Below are 14,375 nucleotides of genomic sequence, written 5' to 3' on the forward strand. Positions count from 1 at the left end.
GGTGGCGGGGGGGTGGTCTGCATGGACAGTGGCTGGCGTTTCACAGAATTCAGCCTCGCAGACCTTTTGCCAGCCTGGTGAGTTGGCTTCTAGAATCTCCCCGGGAAACACGCACTTCGCGGAGCAGAGCGTCCAGGCCTGTTACGTCCGTGAGGATTTAGGAAAAGTGTCCGAAGGCTGCCGTCGCTCCACAGCGGCGCGGGAGAAAACGGGCGCGTGGCCTCGGCTTCAGCCTCAGCCCCTGAGGATGCTGTCGCAGGGGTAAGTCGGGGAGGCCGGGGCAGGGCGTGTGGTCCCCCTCCAGGTGGGAGGAGGAGATGGGCCAGAGCAGCGGCCCTGCGCCAAAGGGCTCGGGGCTGCCAGGCTGCCCTTAACCACCAGGTGGCGGTGCTGGCAGAGAGGGCACCTCCATACCTGTATTCAGATGAGGACCAGCACGCCCCCCTGGGGTGGGGGCTGCGTCGCAAGCCAACGCCCAGGGCCGGAGCCAAGTCCTGGGCCCACGCCTGCTCTGGGCCGCTCAGCTCTGGGTGAGGGACCCGGTCCGCCCCAGGCCCCCTCCCCGAGCCGCTCACACGCTGGGTGGTCTGGGAGAGAGGCAGGCCCACGCCCGCCCACCCGAGATACACGCGAGGGAGAAGACGTGGCAGCCAGGAGTGGCGGCATGTGGGCTCAGGGAGCACAGACCAAAGGAAAGCTGAGCGAGAGACACAAGTGACGCAGAGGTGACTGGAGTCCCAGGAAAGGGACGCAGGGACAGGACGTTCCGGTTGTGGCAACGGAAGTGAATCCGACCAGAAACCATGAGGCTGCAGGTTCAATCCCTGGCCCCGCTCAGTGGTTGAGGATCCCACGTGGCCGTGAGCTGTGGTGTAGGTCGAAGACGGCTCGGATCCCGTGTTGCGGTGGCTGCGGTGCAGGCCGGCAGCTGCTGCTCCGATTCGATGCCTGGCCTAGGAACTTGCATATGCCACTATTGTGGCCCTAATCAGACATATTAAATAAATAAGTAAAAATTTTAAAACATACAACAAATTCTGGAAGCCTCTGGTAAGAGAATATCCTCAAAGCTTCCGGAGAAAAATCGTTACCGTGGACCAAAGAGAAACGTCTGGCCCCGCAGGGAGCATGAGCGCTGTTTGAAGGGAGACAGGGAAAAAATTTAAACATGTAAACGTCCCAGAGGAAACAAGATAAAAACAGGCTCGTAAGCCACAGGTAGAAATAAAAGGGGGTATTTTAAAATGATAACTTCACTCAAGCTAAGCAGGAAAGTGAAAACCAACACCAAAGGACGGATAAATAACACGAGCGGAACACAGCAAACGGCAGGTTAAGTCCCCGCCCTAGCGACTGCCTCACAGACTAAAGGCCCCGCGACATGTGCTGGACCCATTTTTTTTGCCCGAGCCCAAGGCACACAGAAGTTCCCAGCTAAGGGATCGAACCCAAGCCACGGGAGTGACGATGCCAGATCCTTAACCCTCTGAGCCACTGGGGAAATCCTGGACCAAATTTAAGACAAAGAAAAACCCCACCATGTGTGCTGTGTAAGCAGATGCTGAAGTTAAAACACACAACAAAACGGGAACTATAGGAACATGCAAACGTCACCCTGAGACCGTGGACGGAGCGAGATTAATTTCACAGCAAGTGACCTTTAGGATGGGCCGGCCGCGAACGCAGCGTCAAAGGCAAACAGTGCGCGGCGGGGCGGGGTTCAGTGCGGCTGGAGGACAGTCGTCCTGAAGCCGCCCGGCCCAGTGACGTAGCTTAAAATGTATTAAGCAAACACTGGCAGAATGAAAAGAGGAATTAAATGCATCCGCGACGCTAGCTGGAGATTTAGCGCGGCTCCCTCGGGGATCCACAGACCCACCGGGGAGAGAGATGCAATTATGCAGGCATTTGCAACAACCCCGTTTTCCAGATTGATTTAATTGCCTTTAAAATGCACGAGAAGCAGGTGACAAATGGGCTCGAGGCTTGGCCAGAGAGTAAATCTCAATAAATCTCAAAATATTTAACTCATCCAGGGTCTATTTCTTCATCCAAAGGAAGACACCCGTGTCCCGGGACAGAACCCAGCCTGCAGCCCCCAGCCGCCGGGAGCCTGGCGGGGTCTGTGAGGGGCCTGACTCGGCCTGCAATTGTCAGGAGCTGCTCAGGCTCCAAGTCATTCTTTTTTTGGTTTGTTTGTTTTTTCTCTGCTTTTTAGGGCCACACCCACGGCACACGGAGGTTCCCAGGCTAGGGCCGAATCGGAGCTACAGTTGCCAGCCTACACCACAGCCACAGCAACGCGGGATCCTTGACCACTGAGCGAGGCCAGGGATCGAACCTGCATCCTCTCGGCGACTACGTTCTTAAGCTGCTGAGCCGCGACAGGAACTCCTCCACTCCTTCTTTTAAACTAAAGGAAAGTGAACGTCTCCACAGCTTTACTCCGGCCACGGTGGGGGAGCAGATGGTCCCCCTCCATCCCGAACGTCGGCGGCGGGTGGGTTTTGCCTGAATCGTGGCGATTGCAGCCCTCGGGCAGTCCCGCCAAAGCCTAAACGCAAGGCCTGCAAGGCTGACCAAGCTCTTTGGAACCTCCCTGCAGCCCGCAGTTGCAGAACACGCAGCGTGTGCAGCGATCCAGCACCCAAAGGTGACCTTCAAGTGCCTGCATCCAATCGGAGGTCACCTCGATGCTGAAAGACAGGAGAGACCCCCTAACATCAAGAGCAACAGACAGCGGTGGCCGATGACAGACAGCAGGGGCACCGCTGACCCTGACACAGTATCACCGGGTCCTCGTTCCGAAGCCAGCTGGGAGCAAGACGCGCCCCGGTTAGTCAAGGCAGGAAAGATGTCCTTTAAAGGACACAGACCTAGGGGCCGCTGTCATGGCTCAGCAGAAACGAATCTGACCAGGGTCCCTGAGGATGCAGGTTCAATCCCTGGCCCCACTCAGTGGGTTAAGGATCCAGCGTTGCTGTGAGCTGTGGTGGAGGTTGCAGATGTGGCTCGGATTCCACGTGGCTGTGGCTGTAGTGTAGACCAGCAGCGACAGCTCAGATTCGACCCCAAGCCTAGAAACCTCCATATGCCATGGTACGACCCTAAAAAAAAAAAAAAGAAAGAAAAAGAAAAAAAATAAAGGGCGCAAGTCTAAAGTCTCCAGGTAGGAAGAGATGTTTGGGATGTGAGAGCCCTTGGTTGGGTTTGGGGCGGCTTGGACGTTGCAGAAGAGAGCGCCAGTGAACCCGAGGAGCAGCAGTACAAACTGCTCAGAATGACAGAGAAAAGAGACGGAAACGGAGCTGAGCGCAGGTGAGGAGTGGGCTTCTCGTCACCTGACGTCCAAGCCGCCGAGTCCCCAGGAAAAGGGCAAACAGAAGCGTTTGAAGAAAGAAATACTTTTCCCAGGAGTTCCCGTCGGGGCTCAATGGTTAACGAATCCAACTAGGAACCATGAGGTTGCAGGTTCGATTCCTGGCCTTGCTCAGTGGGTTAAGGATCCGGCGTTGCCGTGAGCTGTGGTGTAGGTTGCAGACATGGCTTGGATCCTGCGTTGCTGTGGCTGTGGTGCAGGCCGGCAGCTACAGCTCCGATTCGACCCCGCCTGGGAACCTCCATATGCTGCTGGAGCGACCCAAGAAAATGGCAAAAAGACAAAAAAAAAAAAAAAAAAAAGAAAAGAAAAAAAGAAATGCTTTTCCCAAATTTGATATCAACTCTAAGCCCAGGGATTCAAGGAGCTCAGTGAAGAGCGAGCCCCAGAGTCGGAGGAAACGCAGCAGGTGTATCGTGACCCAATGCTGAAATCGACAGCGACAGAGAAAGTCGGGCGGAGGGAAGCCGCCTCCACGCAGGCAGCAGATGTCCTGCCAGAAAAGACAGAAGCCAGTGCGGCAGCATCTGTAAAATCTGCAAAGGAAAAGAATCTAGAATTCCTCACTCAGTGAAGCATCTTTCATGAAAGAGCATTAAAAATGTTTTAAAACACGAAACCTGAAAAAATGTCATCACTGGCCAGCAGACCTCACTACACAGAGTGAAAGGAAGTCCTTAGAGCAGAAGGAAAGTGATTCATGTTGAAATCTGGACCCACACAGCGGCCTGAGGACGCTCAGAAGCCGTCATCATACATGTAAACATAGGTGCTTTTTTCTCATTATTTCCGTCTCCGTCGAGGATGGCTGATTATCCACAGCAAGACCGACGGCGCAGCTGGGGTCCAGGACACGTGGCGGTGGGTGCTGGACAACGATGACCCAGAGGTGGGAGGTGTGACCAGGCGTGCCCCCATGCGTCCTAACCGTGTGTGCAGGGGCGTGAAGCCATCGAGGGTGACACGGAGCCACAGGAGGCACCTGGAGGCACCATGTGGGCCTTCAGACCAAGACCGCTGCGTCTGAGGGCAGCGGACAAGGCGGCGCAGGGACAGGACACAGCAGAGCAGGTGCTGGGTTCGACCCGACCATGTCAGCGCCACTCAAGGGCTCTAACGCCCCCAACAAGTGGCACCATCGTCAGACTGGATGTAAAAGCGAGACCCGGTCATGATGCCTGGAAGAAACACACTTCGGCCGCGAGGAAGAGGGCGCCCACTCCATCGGGGGCAGGGGTGCCGGCCGATGCGGAGAGGAAGCTTAGCGGGTCTAAGCAAGGCCGCGGGGGGAGGAGGCGTCCGCTCGGGGCTGTGACAGCCCTGACACCTGCACCCGACAAGACAGCCTCAAGGAGAAGGACGGGAAGACGCCACACAGACTGAGACCGTCCCCACTCTGCTCCCCGTGACCCGCAGGGAGGGCGCGAGACTGATCTGTGCCCGACACCGTGTTATTCAAAACGAGTTTATGTGCCAACAGCTCCATTTAGAAAGGGCAGCGCACGGACTCGATCCACTCGCCCAGGAGGGACAGGATGGAAAAGAATATTTTTAAAAAGAATATATAATTGCATGACCGGGTCACTCTGCTGCACAGCACAGACTGGCACAGCATTGTCCAACAAAAAAATTTAAAAACAAAATAAAACGGACCACATACATAGAGGTACAACCTAAAATTTTCAAACTCTTAGAGGAAAATTCAGGAGAAACTTTGTGTGATCTTGGGTTGAGTAAAAATTTCTCGAATACAGCACTAAATGCAAGACTCATAAAAGAAAAAAATTGGTAAATTGGGCTTCATCGCAATTAACACCTTCTGATCTTCCAAAGACTCTGTCTATTAAGAGAATGAGAAGACAGCCCAAGATGGGAGGGAACGTTTGCAAAGCGCCTGTCTGATAAAGGACTTGGATCCGGAATACACGAAGAACTCCCCAAACTCAATCACGGCATAGCCACGCGATATACTAAACAAACAACCACGTGTGCAAAAGACTTGAACAGCCACTTGGCCCGAGCGCAGGAACACACGCGGGGACCGCTCAGCTCTTCTGTCCGCAGCGAAGTGCGGAATCGCACCAGCACGCGAGCTCCTCCCGCTCGGCTGGCGGAAGGGCTGACCCGGGGAAGAGCCCTGGCCGTCCCAAGGGCAGACGCCGGGCGTGGGGGTGCCGGGTGGGTGCAGCACTTTACAGAACAACGTGGCAGCTTTTAAAAGCAGTTAAACACACACCAGCCCAATGCCCCAGCTGTCCGCCAGCTCGGCACTGACTCAGGAGGGATGGAAGCAGAGACCTATGCTCGAATGTCTCCGTGGCTTTATCTCGGAATACGCTTAGCAAGGAGAAAGCGCTCACTGGCGCTCCCATCGTCGGGGTGCAGCGGACGCGAATCCAACTAGGAAGCATGAGGCTGCAGGTTCGATCCCTGGTCTCGCTCAGTGGGTTGAGGATCCGGCGTTGCCGTGAGCTGTGGTGTAGGTCGCAGATGCGGCTCGGATCCTGCACAGCTGCAGCTGTGGTGTAGGCCGGCAGCGGTAGCTCCGATTCAACACCTAGCCTGAGATCCCCACACAGGCTGCGGGTGTGGCCCTAAAAAGAAAAAAAGGAAGAGCTCACGGACTCCTGCCACGAGCGAGTCGTCTCGAATGTGCTGAGTAGCAGGAGGGGATCCCGGGAGCACTTCCCGGAGGGCTCCCTGTCTGTCGAATCCAGGTCAGCGTATGGCGGCGGCCTGGCGGGGTGGGTACAGATGGACACACAGGGCATGAGGACTTTGTCCCCACAGTGCCCGCGGCTACATGGTCAGCCTCACAAGCTGCGCCCTTGCTGTGTGTCAGTTACGGCAGAGGGCACAGGGGCAGGATAGGGACAGAAAATAAGGCACGTCGCCCGCCGACGCGGGATTACAAACGTTTCCTTGGTCCTCCGGTCTTGTTCTGTTTCAGCATCGTCGTTTTGGCTACTCTGGGTCCCTGTACATTTTAGAACCAACGGGTGGAGCTCTTCAAAAGAGCCAGTTAGAATTTTGGTTGGGATTCGGTGGAATCTGTGGTCCGTCTGAGCAGAATTAACATCTTGGCGCCCGTGGGCCTTTGGGTCTTGGGCGTGGTGCTCTGGCCTCTCCCTCCAGCGGGGAGTCTGGGGGTCGACCTTGGCATCTGGCATGTTATGCCTAAGCAGTTTGTCCGGGACACTCCTGTAAATGAAATTACCTTACCCTTTACTGCACGGTTCTTTGCTGCTGCTGCTGCATAGAAACACAGTCCATTCCCATGTATCCTGCGATCGTCTCCATTCACCTGTTAGCTCAGCGGTTGTTTCGTAGATTCATTAAGATCTTCCACACATGTGATTATGTAACCAGTTCTTGTCATCAATTTCCCAATTTTCTTGAGGTCTCTTACGACACAAACGGTAGCTGAAGCGTGAGCGTCTCCCCTCCTGGGCTAAGGAGCGGCCCCTGTGCTGAGCACATGCCCCCAGGAAGACCCTCCCCTGAGAGTGGCCGTCAGCCGTCCCGTTCCCAGTGGGGTCGGGACACGGTGGGGTCCAGCGTCCGCAGCCATGGCCGTAAGAGATGCCTGTGCCGCCCAGGCATGGGTTCTGGGAACACCTGTTCCGGCAGCTTGGATGTGTCCCCAGCACCTGCTCAGCCTGTGAGAGCACATGTGGCCTCCAGATGATGACAAGGAATCATTTGCATCCAGCTTTCCGGGGTGGTGGGTTCATGTTCGAGGGACAGCTCAGCTTATGTGCCAACGGGAGTTCTGTGAGTTTCTGCAATGGTTCCGCTTATACTTATTCTAAAGGAGAAGAAGGATTTTCAGAAGAATGTTGGCTCTTCTCCAAAACTCCCAGTGTCGGCACTGAGCCCCTGAAGGGCATCCGGAGGCTCCACCCAGCAATCTTCCAGAATCTTCCACACCCCATGGGTCCTGCCCAGTCAGTGATTCTCAGCGTGGCCCCTGAGCCAGCAGCAGCATCAGGGTAGCTTTTAGGAATGCAGGTGCCCAGGCCCCACCCCAGACCTGCTCCCAGACCCACGCTCTGGGTGATGCGTTGGCCCATGCAGGTGCTTTGGGGACCCATGGTACCTCCTGGCAGGGCCTCTTGCTCTGGGCCTCCCTCCAAACAGAACTCTACGAATGATTGGGGAACAGGGGCCGAGAGGCTGCTCCAGTTGTGTTTTCTGAGCCTCAAAAGCTCAAGGCGGTGCTGGCCAGGTGGGAAACTGATCAGGGTGGGACCCAGGACGCAGCCCCTGGCCTTTCGCTCTGTCCGTGGGTCGTGATGGCCCCAGACCAGCAGACCCGGAGAAGCGTCACCCAGAGGGCCGGCTTCAGAGCTTCCGAACGGCCCTTTGCGGATCTTCAGCGGGCCTGGGCCTCGGCGAGGCAGCTCCGTGTTCGTTTCCTGCTCACGGGTTGATTCAAGCGGTGCCGTTGCTTTAGGGGCCAAGGCGGAATGCTGTGGAGTGGCCCTGCGACTGAAGGTGACTGTCCTGCGGAGTGGCTGTCCTGCAGACAGGAGGACGGAGCCCAGTCACGGTGTGCTGCTGTCCCTGCCTCATCTAAGGAAACAGTCTCCTATGTTTTTTGCCAAGTAGTGGGGGAGCGGGGTGACTGCAGCGCAGACCGGGGCCTGTGTCTGTTTCTCCAGGCAGAGATCAGCGGCAGAATGGGGGCTGAGTGTCACCAGCAAGTGCCCCGGGCAGAGCAGGTGCCCCTGAAGAGACTGAGCGCGTCCCACGCCTGCCTCTGCGGCTCAGCTGGAGGAGACCCGCCCCCTTCCCCTTCCAGCATCCTTGTCGCTCGTGACAGCCGCTCTCCGGCGAAGTCTGGCCTGGGACCAGCAGGGAGGGCTCTGGGAGGCAGATCCTGGCTTCTCCCTCATGGTGCCGAGAGCAGCAGTGATGCCAAGATAACAAAACACACCGCAGATGACATGGGGCCGGACAGGAAAGCTCAGAGAGACTCCAGAAATGCCAGGACAGCCTGGGGGCAGCAGGGCTGGCTGGAGGGCCAGCGGTCCACATGGGCACGAGGAGGCAGGAGGCCCCAGATGATAGTAGCAACGACGAGACCGTGAGCGCTGGCAGGTGCCTCCTGTGGTGCAGGGTACGGGGAGTGGGTCCCACCTGTTACAGGGTTTGGAGATGAACTCATGGCAGGAACGTGGAAAATTAACCAGTGAAAAGGCAGGCAGTTATTGACTCAAGGGAGAAGCAAACAGTTCCGAGAAAGATAATGATATCCTAACATTTAGCTCAGATCAAATTCCCCCGTCTGGAACTGTCCCTTCCCGCAGACTGAACGCCCTGGGCTGAAGGCCGATCCCCCAGAGGGTGCATCAGGAGGTGGGACCTTGGCAGGTGACTGGGTCACGAGGGTGGGGCCCCAGGATGGCACGGGTGCCCTCATAAGCAGAGACCAGAGAGTGTGCTCACTCTGGACTCCACCACCCCTGCTGACGCCAGCGCCCTGACCCTGGACGTCCGGCCCCGGACCGAGAGGAGCAAGACTCTGCAGTGTGAGCGGCCGAGTCTGCGGGGTTCTGCTAGAGCAGCCCCAGGGCACCAGGCAGAACACCAGCCACTGCGGGCGAGCTACACACAGAGCAAACTCCTGCTGAGAACGAGAACTCGGGGTGGGGCGGGAGGGGGCCGCCCCAGCGCTGAGGCGCAGCCCTGGGCCTGACCGAGCTGTGTGGGGGGCGGTCTTGGGCTCCCAGCCGTGGGCAGTGAGGAGCTCGGGGTTGCAGTGCGAGCAACCTTAGGAACGTCGCAGCACAGAACACACGAAATGCAGTGGCGGCAGCTCTTCCCGGAGAGAAAAGCTGGCGGCTTTTCTTTCCTCTGCTCGCCTCCTTGAAGCCCTGGCCTGGCAGAGAACCGCATGCTGCCCCGAGGGTCGCTGCCTGAAGCGAGGGTTATGCCGGTCCTGCCCACACTGGGAGAGGGCGATCAGCAAGCAGACAGGAGGACGGAGCCCAGGCCACCGCCTGATCATCCTGTGACCTGCCCCCCTGAGGTCAGGCCTGGTCCGGCCACTCGCTACCTGGCAGCCTATCTTCCCTCGAGGCTACGGCTGAAGGAGGTGGAACAGAGCTGAGGGTGAGGGAGCTGCTACACAGATGTCCCCGCGGGCTCCGGGCCCAGTGCCCCACCAGGGACCAGGTGCCACGGGTCTGCTTGTCCACTTCAGTCTAAAGCACAGCCGGAGGGAGCGAGGCCTGTGCTGTCCCCACGTGCCCTGCAGCGTCCTGGGAGGGGCGTCCTCTCCCAGCCTCCTCAGCACTACCCGAGGGCCCCCTCCCGCTAAAAGCACCAGGACCCCAGAAGCCGGTGCTCCCAAACCATCTCTGTCCCTGTCCCAGTCTTTGTGCGTCCAGATCAGACAGGGCTGGGCTGCCATGACCTCGTGTCCTAAGCTGCTCCTCTTCCTCTGGGTTGTGGGTTCACCTGAGTCCCCAGAGAGAGGTGCTGAAATTCGCAGCCAGGTCCCCAGAATGTGGCTTCACTGGAGCCGAGGTTTTCACAGAGGGAACCAGCTAAATAGAGGCGTCAGGGCGGGGCCTGTTCCCAGATCACACACACATGTGCACAAGCACCTGCGTGCACACACGCACGCATATGTGCACACTCACATGCATGCCAGCCACCTAATCAGCTCTTAACCCCTGGTTCTGCCCATGCAGGTGCCAAGGGGAGGACCCTGGCAGGAGAGGCAGGCGCCAGGAGCTGGCAGCTCACGGCTGCTCACGGTTGCTGTCTTCTGTGCCAGGCTACGGGCCAGCTCCCGAGGTCATTCTGTTTGCGAACAGCCAGGGCTCCATCCTAGGTCGCTGTTAGGAGTGGGGGTTGTGCGGGGGGGGCGGATCCTGGAGGCAGGTCAGATGAGCGTGGTCACCCCGTGGCCACATGGGAGCCGCCACTGTGACGGGTCACTCCCGCCTGTGTCTGCAGAGGATGCTGCCCCCACAGGGTCCGCTCCCCAGGCAGGTGTGTGCGCTTCCAATGCGCACATCCGAGCTCCGAACTCACTGGCTCTGCCCGTGGGCCGTGACCGCAGGCGAGTCCTTTTCCCTGACAGGGAGCATCTGCGGGGAGAGACGGCTGCTGCGACATGATGGGTGCACGTCCCCATCTCCTGAAATCCCATCACCTCCTCGCAGGTACAGGACAGACTGCATCCCCAAATTCGTGTTGAGACCCTAACCGTGCGATGGTCCCAAGAAGTGGGCCTCTGGGGGGTGAGAGGTCACAGGGCTGAGCCTCGCGAATGGCACCAGGGCTCTTACGAAAGACTCCAGGGCGCTTCCGTGTCCCTCTGTGGGGACCTGACTTCCAGCCTCCAAGCTGTGACCCTCATGTGCAGGCCCAGCAGCTGCCCACCCCGGGCACTTTGCTGTGGCAGCCAGAGGGGCCTGGGTCCCGGGCCCTGCTGTCAGGCCTCAGTCCAGTTGAGAGCCGGCACAGCCCTGTTGAGGGCACCAGCCCCTGACCAGGAGGCTGTGGGAGGCAGTGGGGCATGGTCTCCAGGGTGAGGCGGGGCTGATGGGCGCTCTGCGCGCCCAACAGAGGGCCACGGCTTGGGTGACTCTGCAGAGCAGGGACAGGTGGCCCAGATAGGGTGCAGAGTCGGCCTGTGTGGAGCTTACCCTAGATGGGCGGGGGACAAGCAGCTGGGCTTGGGTCAACGGGGCCTGCAAGGTGCAGAGCCAGGGTGGCCGCCTACCTTGATGCCATCCAGCACCGCAGGTCCTGGGCCTGCCCGGTGGCCTGGGGACTCCATTCCTCCGGATGGTGAGTGAACAGCCCTGCTGGGGCATCTCGGCTGGAGCTGTATCGACCGCTGTAGCTTTCCAGCCGGTCCGTCGGGGAAATCGTTTTCCAATGCGAGAGAGATTCGACCCCTTGCGCTCGATAAGGGCAACGTGCACGGAGGCTCCGCTCCTTGCGGACTCGATCGGCTCCTGCGCTCCTGCGCGGGAGCGGCTCCCAGGGACGCAGAAGGACCCGCGTCTCGGCAGCCCGGATCCAGGCGGCAATCAAGTACCTCGCGGCCCTGAGGCAGTACGCGGGCCAGAGCAGAGAAGGCTGAGACCCCAGGCGCGGCGTGAGTCTGCTCGTCAGGGGCGGGCAGGGGTCACCAGGCGCTAGGGACGGGGGCAGGACCCAGTGTAGGATCCCCGCCCGCTCCGCCCCAGCTCCCAGTGGGATCGGGCCGGTCCAGGGTGTCCTCAGGGCACGGGACCTCGGGAGGGGTGGCCGCAGGGGGAGAAGACAACGGACATCTGGGTAGAAGGGTCTGGGCAGACGCAGGGGGAAGAGAAGCATAGGCAAGACCAGCTCGGCGCCCTGGACCCCGTGCTGTGCCCGCGCGTCCCGCCCAGCTCCCTCCCCACCACCGACTGCTCCGCCGGGCTCCACTGGGGCTCAGCGGAGGCTGGGCTGTGGGAGCCCCCCAAGGCAGATGCTGGTGCGTGCCGCAGCCACAGGGGCTGCAGTTTAGGGTGAGAGGAAGACAGAAAGCCACCTGTCTCCGTCCTAAGAGGCCTGGGACCCGGCGGTGTCCCCTCTCCCAGGCGCCCCAGGCCCCAGACGTGCAAGGCCTGGGGCAGAGCGCGCTGCTGCGGACAGCAGACTGGCGCCCTCGCTGAGACCCAGCGGTCGGGTCCCGAGGGCGGGGTGCAGGGGCGTGGCCAGGCTCGTCCTCCGCCCACCTGGGGCGGTACAGAGGCGGAGCCAGGGAGGGCGGGCGCCCCGGTTGGCCAGCGGGGCCGGCAGGGCGGCAGGATAAGAGCCCAGAGCGCAGCGAGACCGGAGCGGAGCTTTCGCGGACACTTGGCAGCAGGACCAGTGGGACCACCTACGGAGCCGAGGCCGGGCGCGCAGGTGAGGCCGGGCCACCCGTGGGCCACCCTCCCCACCAGACGTCCCCCTGGGGATCCTCCGCTCCTTTCTCGGACCCCGCGGCTGCAAAGGGCCGGCGGGCACCATCGGGGCGGGGGCCTCCGTGTCCTGAAGGCAGCGGTCTTTCCAGAAGTCACCCACGGCTGGGGTGCACAGCGCACTGCGGCCATGCCATGGGCGGTCTAAAGGCGAACAGTGCCCGAGGGGTGCGTGCGCTAGAGGGCGCGGGCGATGTTCTCCACCCCGGGCTCTGTGATTCGGGCAGGGGGCCGCCCACAACCCCAGCTTCCCTGCAGCGCTGGCCCCCGGCCCTTGGCTGTTTGTGACTGATTCCTTCCCGTTGAACCAGACCTGGGAGGGGTGAGGCAGACGCGAGCCAGGGCTCCCCTGTCCCAAGGGGTGGTCTTCTCAGCCAGCGCTTCTCCTCACAGCTTGGCCTTGGCTTTTCCAGATGGGGGAGGGGCGCGGGGTTGTGGGGCTCTGAGGGCCCAGGCCGAGTGCAAGCACAGACCAGAGCTCTGCTTGCCAAGTGCCTGGTTCGCTTTCTGTACCCAAACCTGGCCTCTGAGGTCGGGGCCTCAGGAACGCGGTGGGCTCCCCTCAAATGCCCAGCCTCGTTTTCCCTGGCAGGTGGGCCCCGATGCACCTGCAAGTGCTGCTGTCAGAGCAAAAAGGCTGGGACCTGCCGCCTGTACCAGCCCAGCGCCCCCCACGGGACCCCGGCCAGGCCAGGCCCTCGTGCCCCTCCCACGAAAGCCCTTGCCCTGGGTTTCGTTCGTCTCAGGAAGGTGCTGAGGGTCTGTCACTGAGACGAGCTGCGTAAATGACTGATGGGCGTTTCTGTTCAAACGTGGATGCGGAGGAAAACGTCCCCATTCCTGCTGCCGTCCTGCCACCTTCTGCTTCCGGGGGGGTGTGCGTGTGTTTGTGCGTGTGTGCCTGTGCATGAGCACACTCGCGGGTGCCGCTGAAACGTCCAAATGCCAGGAGGCATGTTGGACGCTGCCCCTGGCCTCGGGCGCCCGCCTTGCTCTTGCTGTGACAGGTTTGCTCTGTTCTCCTTGGTTGTGTTTCCCAGTCCCACGAGCTAACTGGGAAAAAGCTGCTGGTAAAAGCTGCTGCCTCAGGAGCCAGTCCCGCACACCCAGGAGATCCTGCCGCAGGTTCGGCCCCTGCCGGGCCCTTCCAGGTGCGGCCACAGGTGGGTGTGGCTGCAGCCATTCCTCGGAGGAGACGCGTCATCTTAAACTCGGAATTCCTGTGGCTGCCTTGGGTTTTAAGTTGTGCTCTTTACTTTGGCCACTGAGTAGAAACTACGTGTGTGCGCTGTCGTGAAGACTTAGGTGGGACACTATCTGAAGATGGTCCACTGACTCCCCGGAGTGGGGGAGGCTGCAGGGGACGTCTTGCACTATAACTCAAAGCGAATGGGAGATGACACAGCACCATCCTTTGACAGGAGGGGAGAGGGGACCCGGGGGTGGGGGGCAGAGCGGAGGTCTGTCCTGAGGCCCCGCCCCCCGCCTGCCTCCTGCCCTCGCCCTGGCTGGGTCCTCCATCCAGGGGGCCTGGAATGTGTTCATTCTGCCCCAGGAAAACGGCCGGAAGCGCCTCGATCTGCTCGTGCCCCCGCCACGCTGTTGTTCTGGCTGCTCAACCCTTGCTCTCCTGTGTGTGCTTCTTTTTCATGCCGGCTGAAGACCCAGAGGGAAGATCTGCTCGGGGCTCCTGCTCCCCGGATGCCATGAGGCACAGCAGGTGCTCCGTGGCCCTGGTGTCTTCCGCGGTGGCGCCAGCCAAGGAGGCCAACGCCACGGGCCCCAAGGCGGTGGAGCTGGTCCTGGTCAAGGAGCAAAATGGGGTGCAGCTCACGAACTCCACCCTCCTCAGCCCCCCGCAGAGCTGCGCCGAGGCCCCAGATCGGGAGACCTGGAGCAAGAAGGCCGACTTCCTCCTCTCGGTGATTGGCTTCGCCGTGGACCTGGCCAACGTCTGGCGGTTTCCTTACCTGTGCTACAAAAATGGTGGGGGTGAGTGCTGTCCCCCACCCCACGCCCTCCTGCCAGGGGCCAGGGCC

The 14,375-nt window shown here is 60.1% G+C and overlaps 1 protein-coding gene across 1 annotated transcript in view; it reads left to right on the top strand.

Moving 5' to 3' along the window:
- Window positions 12,193–14,375, top strand: part of SLC6A3 (solute carrier family 6 member 3) — a 34,189-nt gene continuing 32,006 nt past the window's right edge. Inside the window, exons 1-2 of the mRNA XM_021076839.1 lie at window positions 12,193–12,280; window positions 13,999–14,328. Of these exons, the coding sequence (XP_020932498.1) occupies window positions 14,043–14,328 (286 nt within the window). The 5' untranslated portion in view covers window positions 12,193–12,280; window positions 13,999–14,042. The remainder of the gene's footprint in view (window positions 12,281–13,998; window positions 14,329–14,375) is intronic.

Source organism: Sus scrofa, chromosome 16 (genome assembly GCF_000003025.6).
Source record: "Sus scrofa isolate TJ Tabasco breed Duroc chromosome 16, Sscrofa11.1, whole genome shotgun sequence".
Classification (NCBI taxonomy): domain Eukaryota; kingdom Metazoa; phylum Chordata; class Mammalia; order Artiodactyla; family Suidae; genus Sus; species Sus scrofa.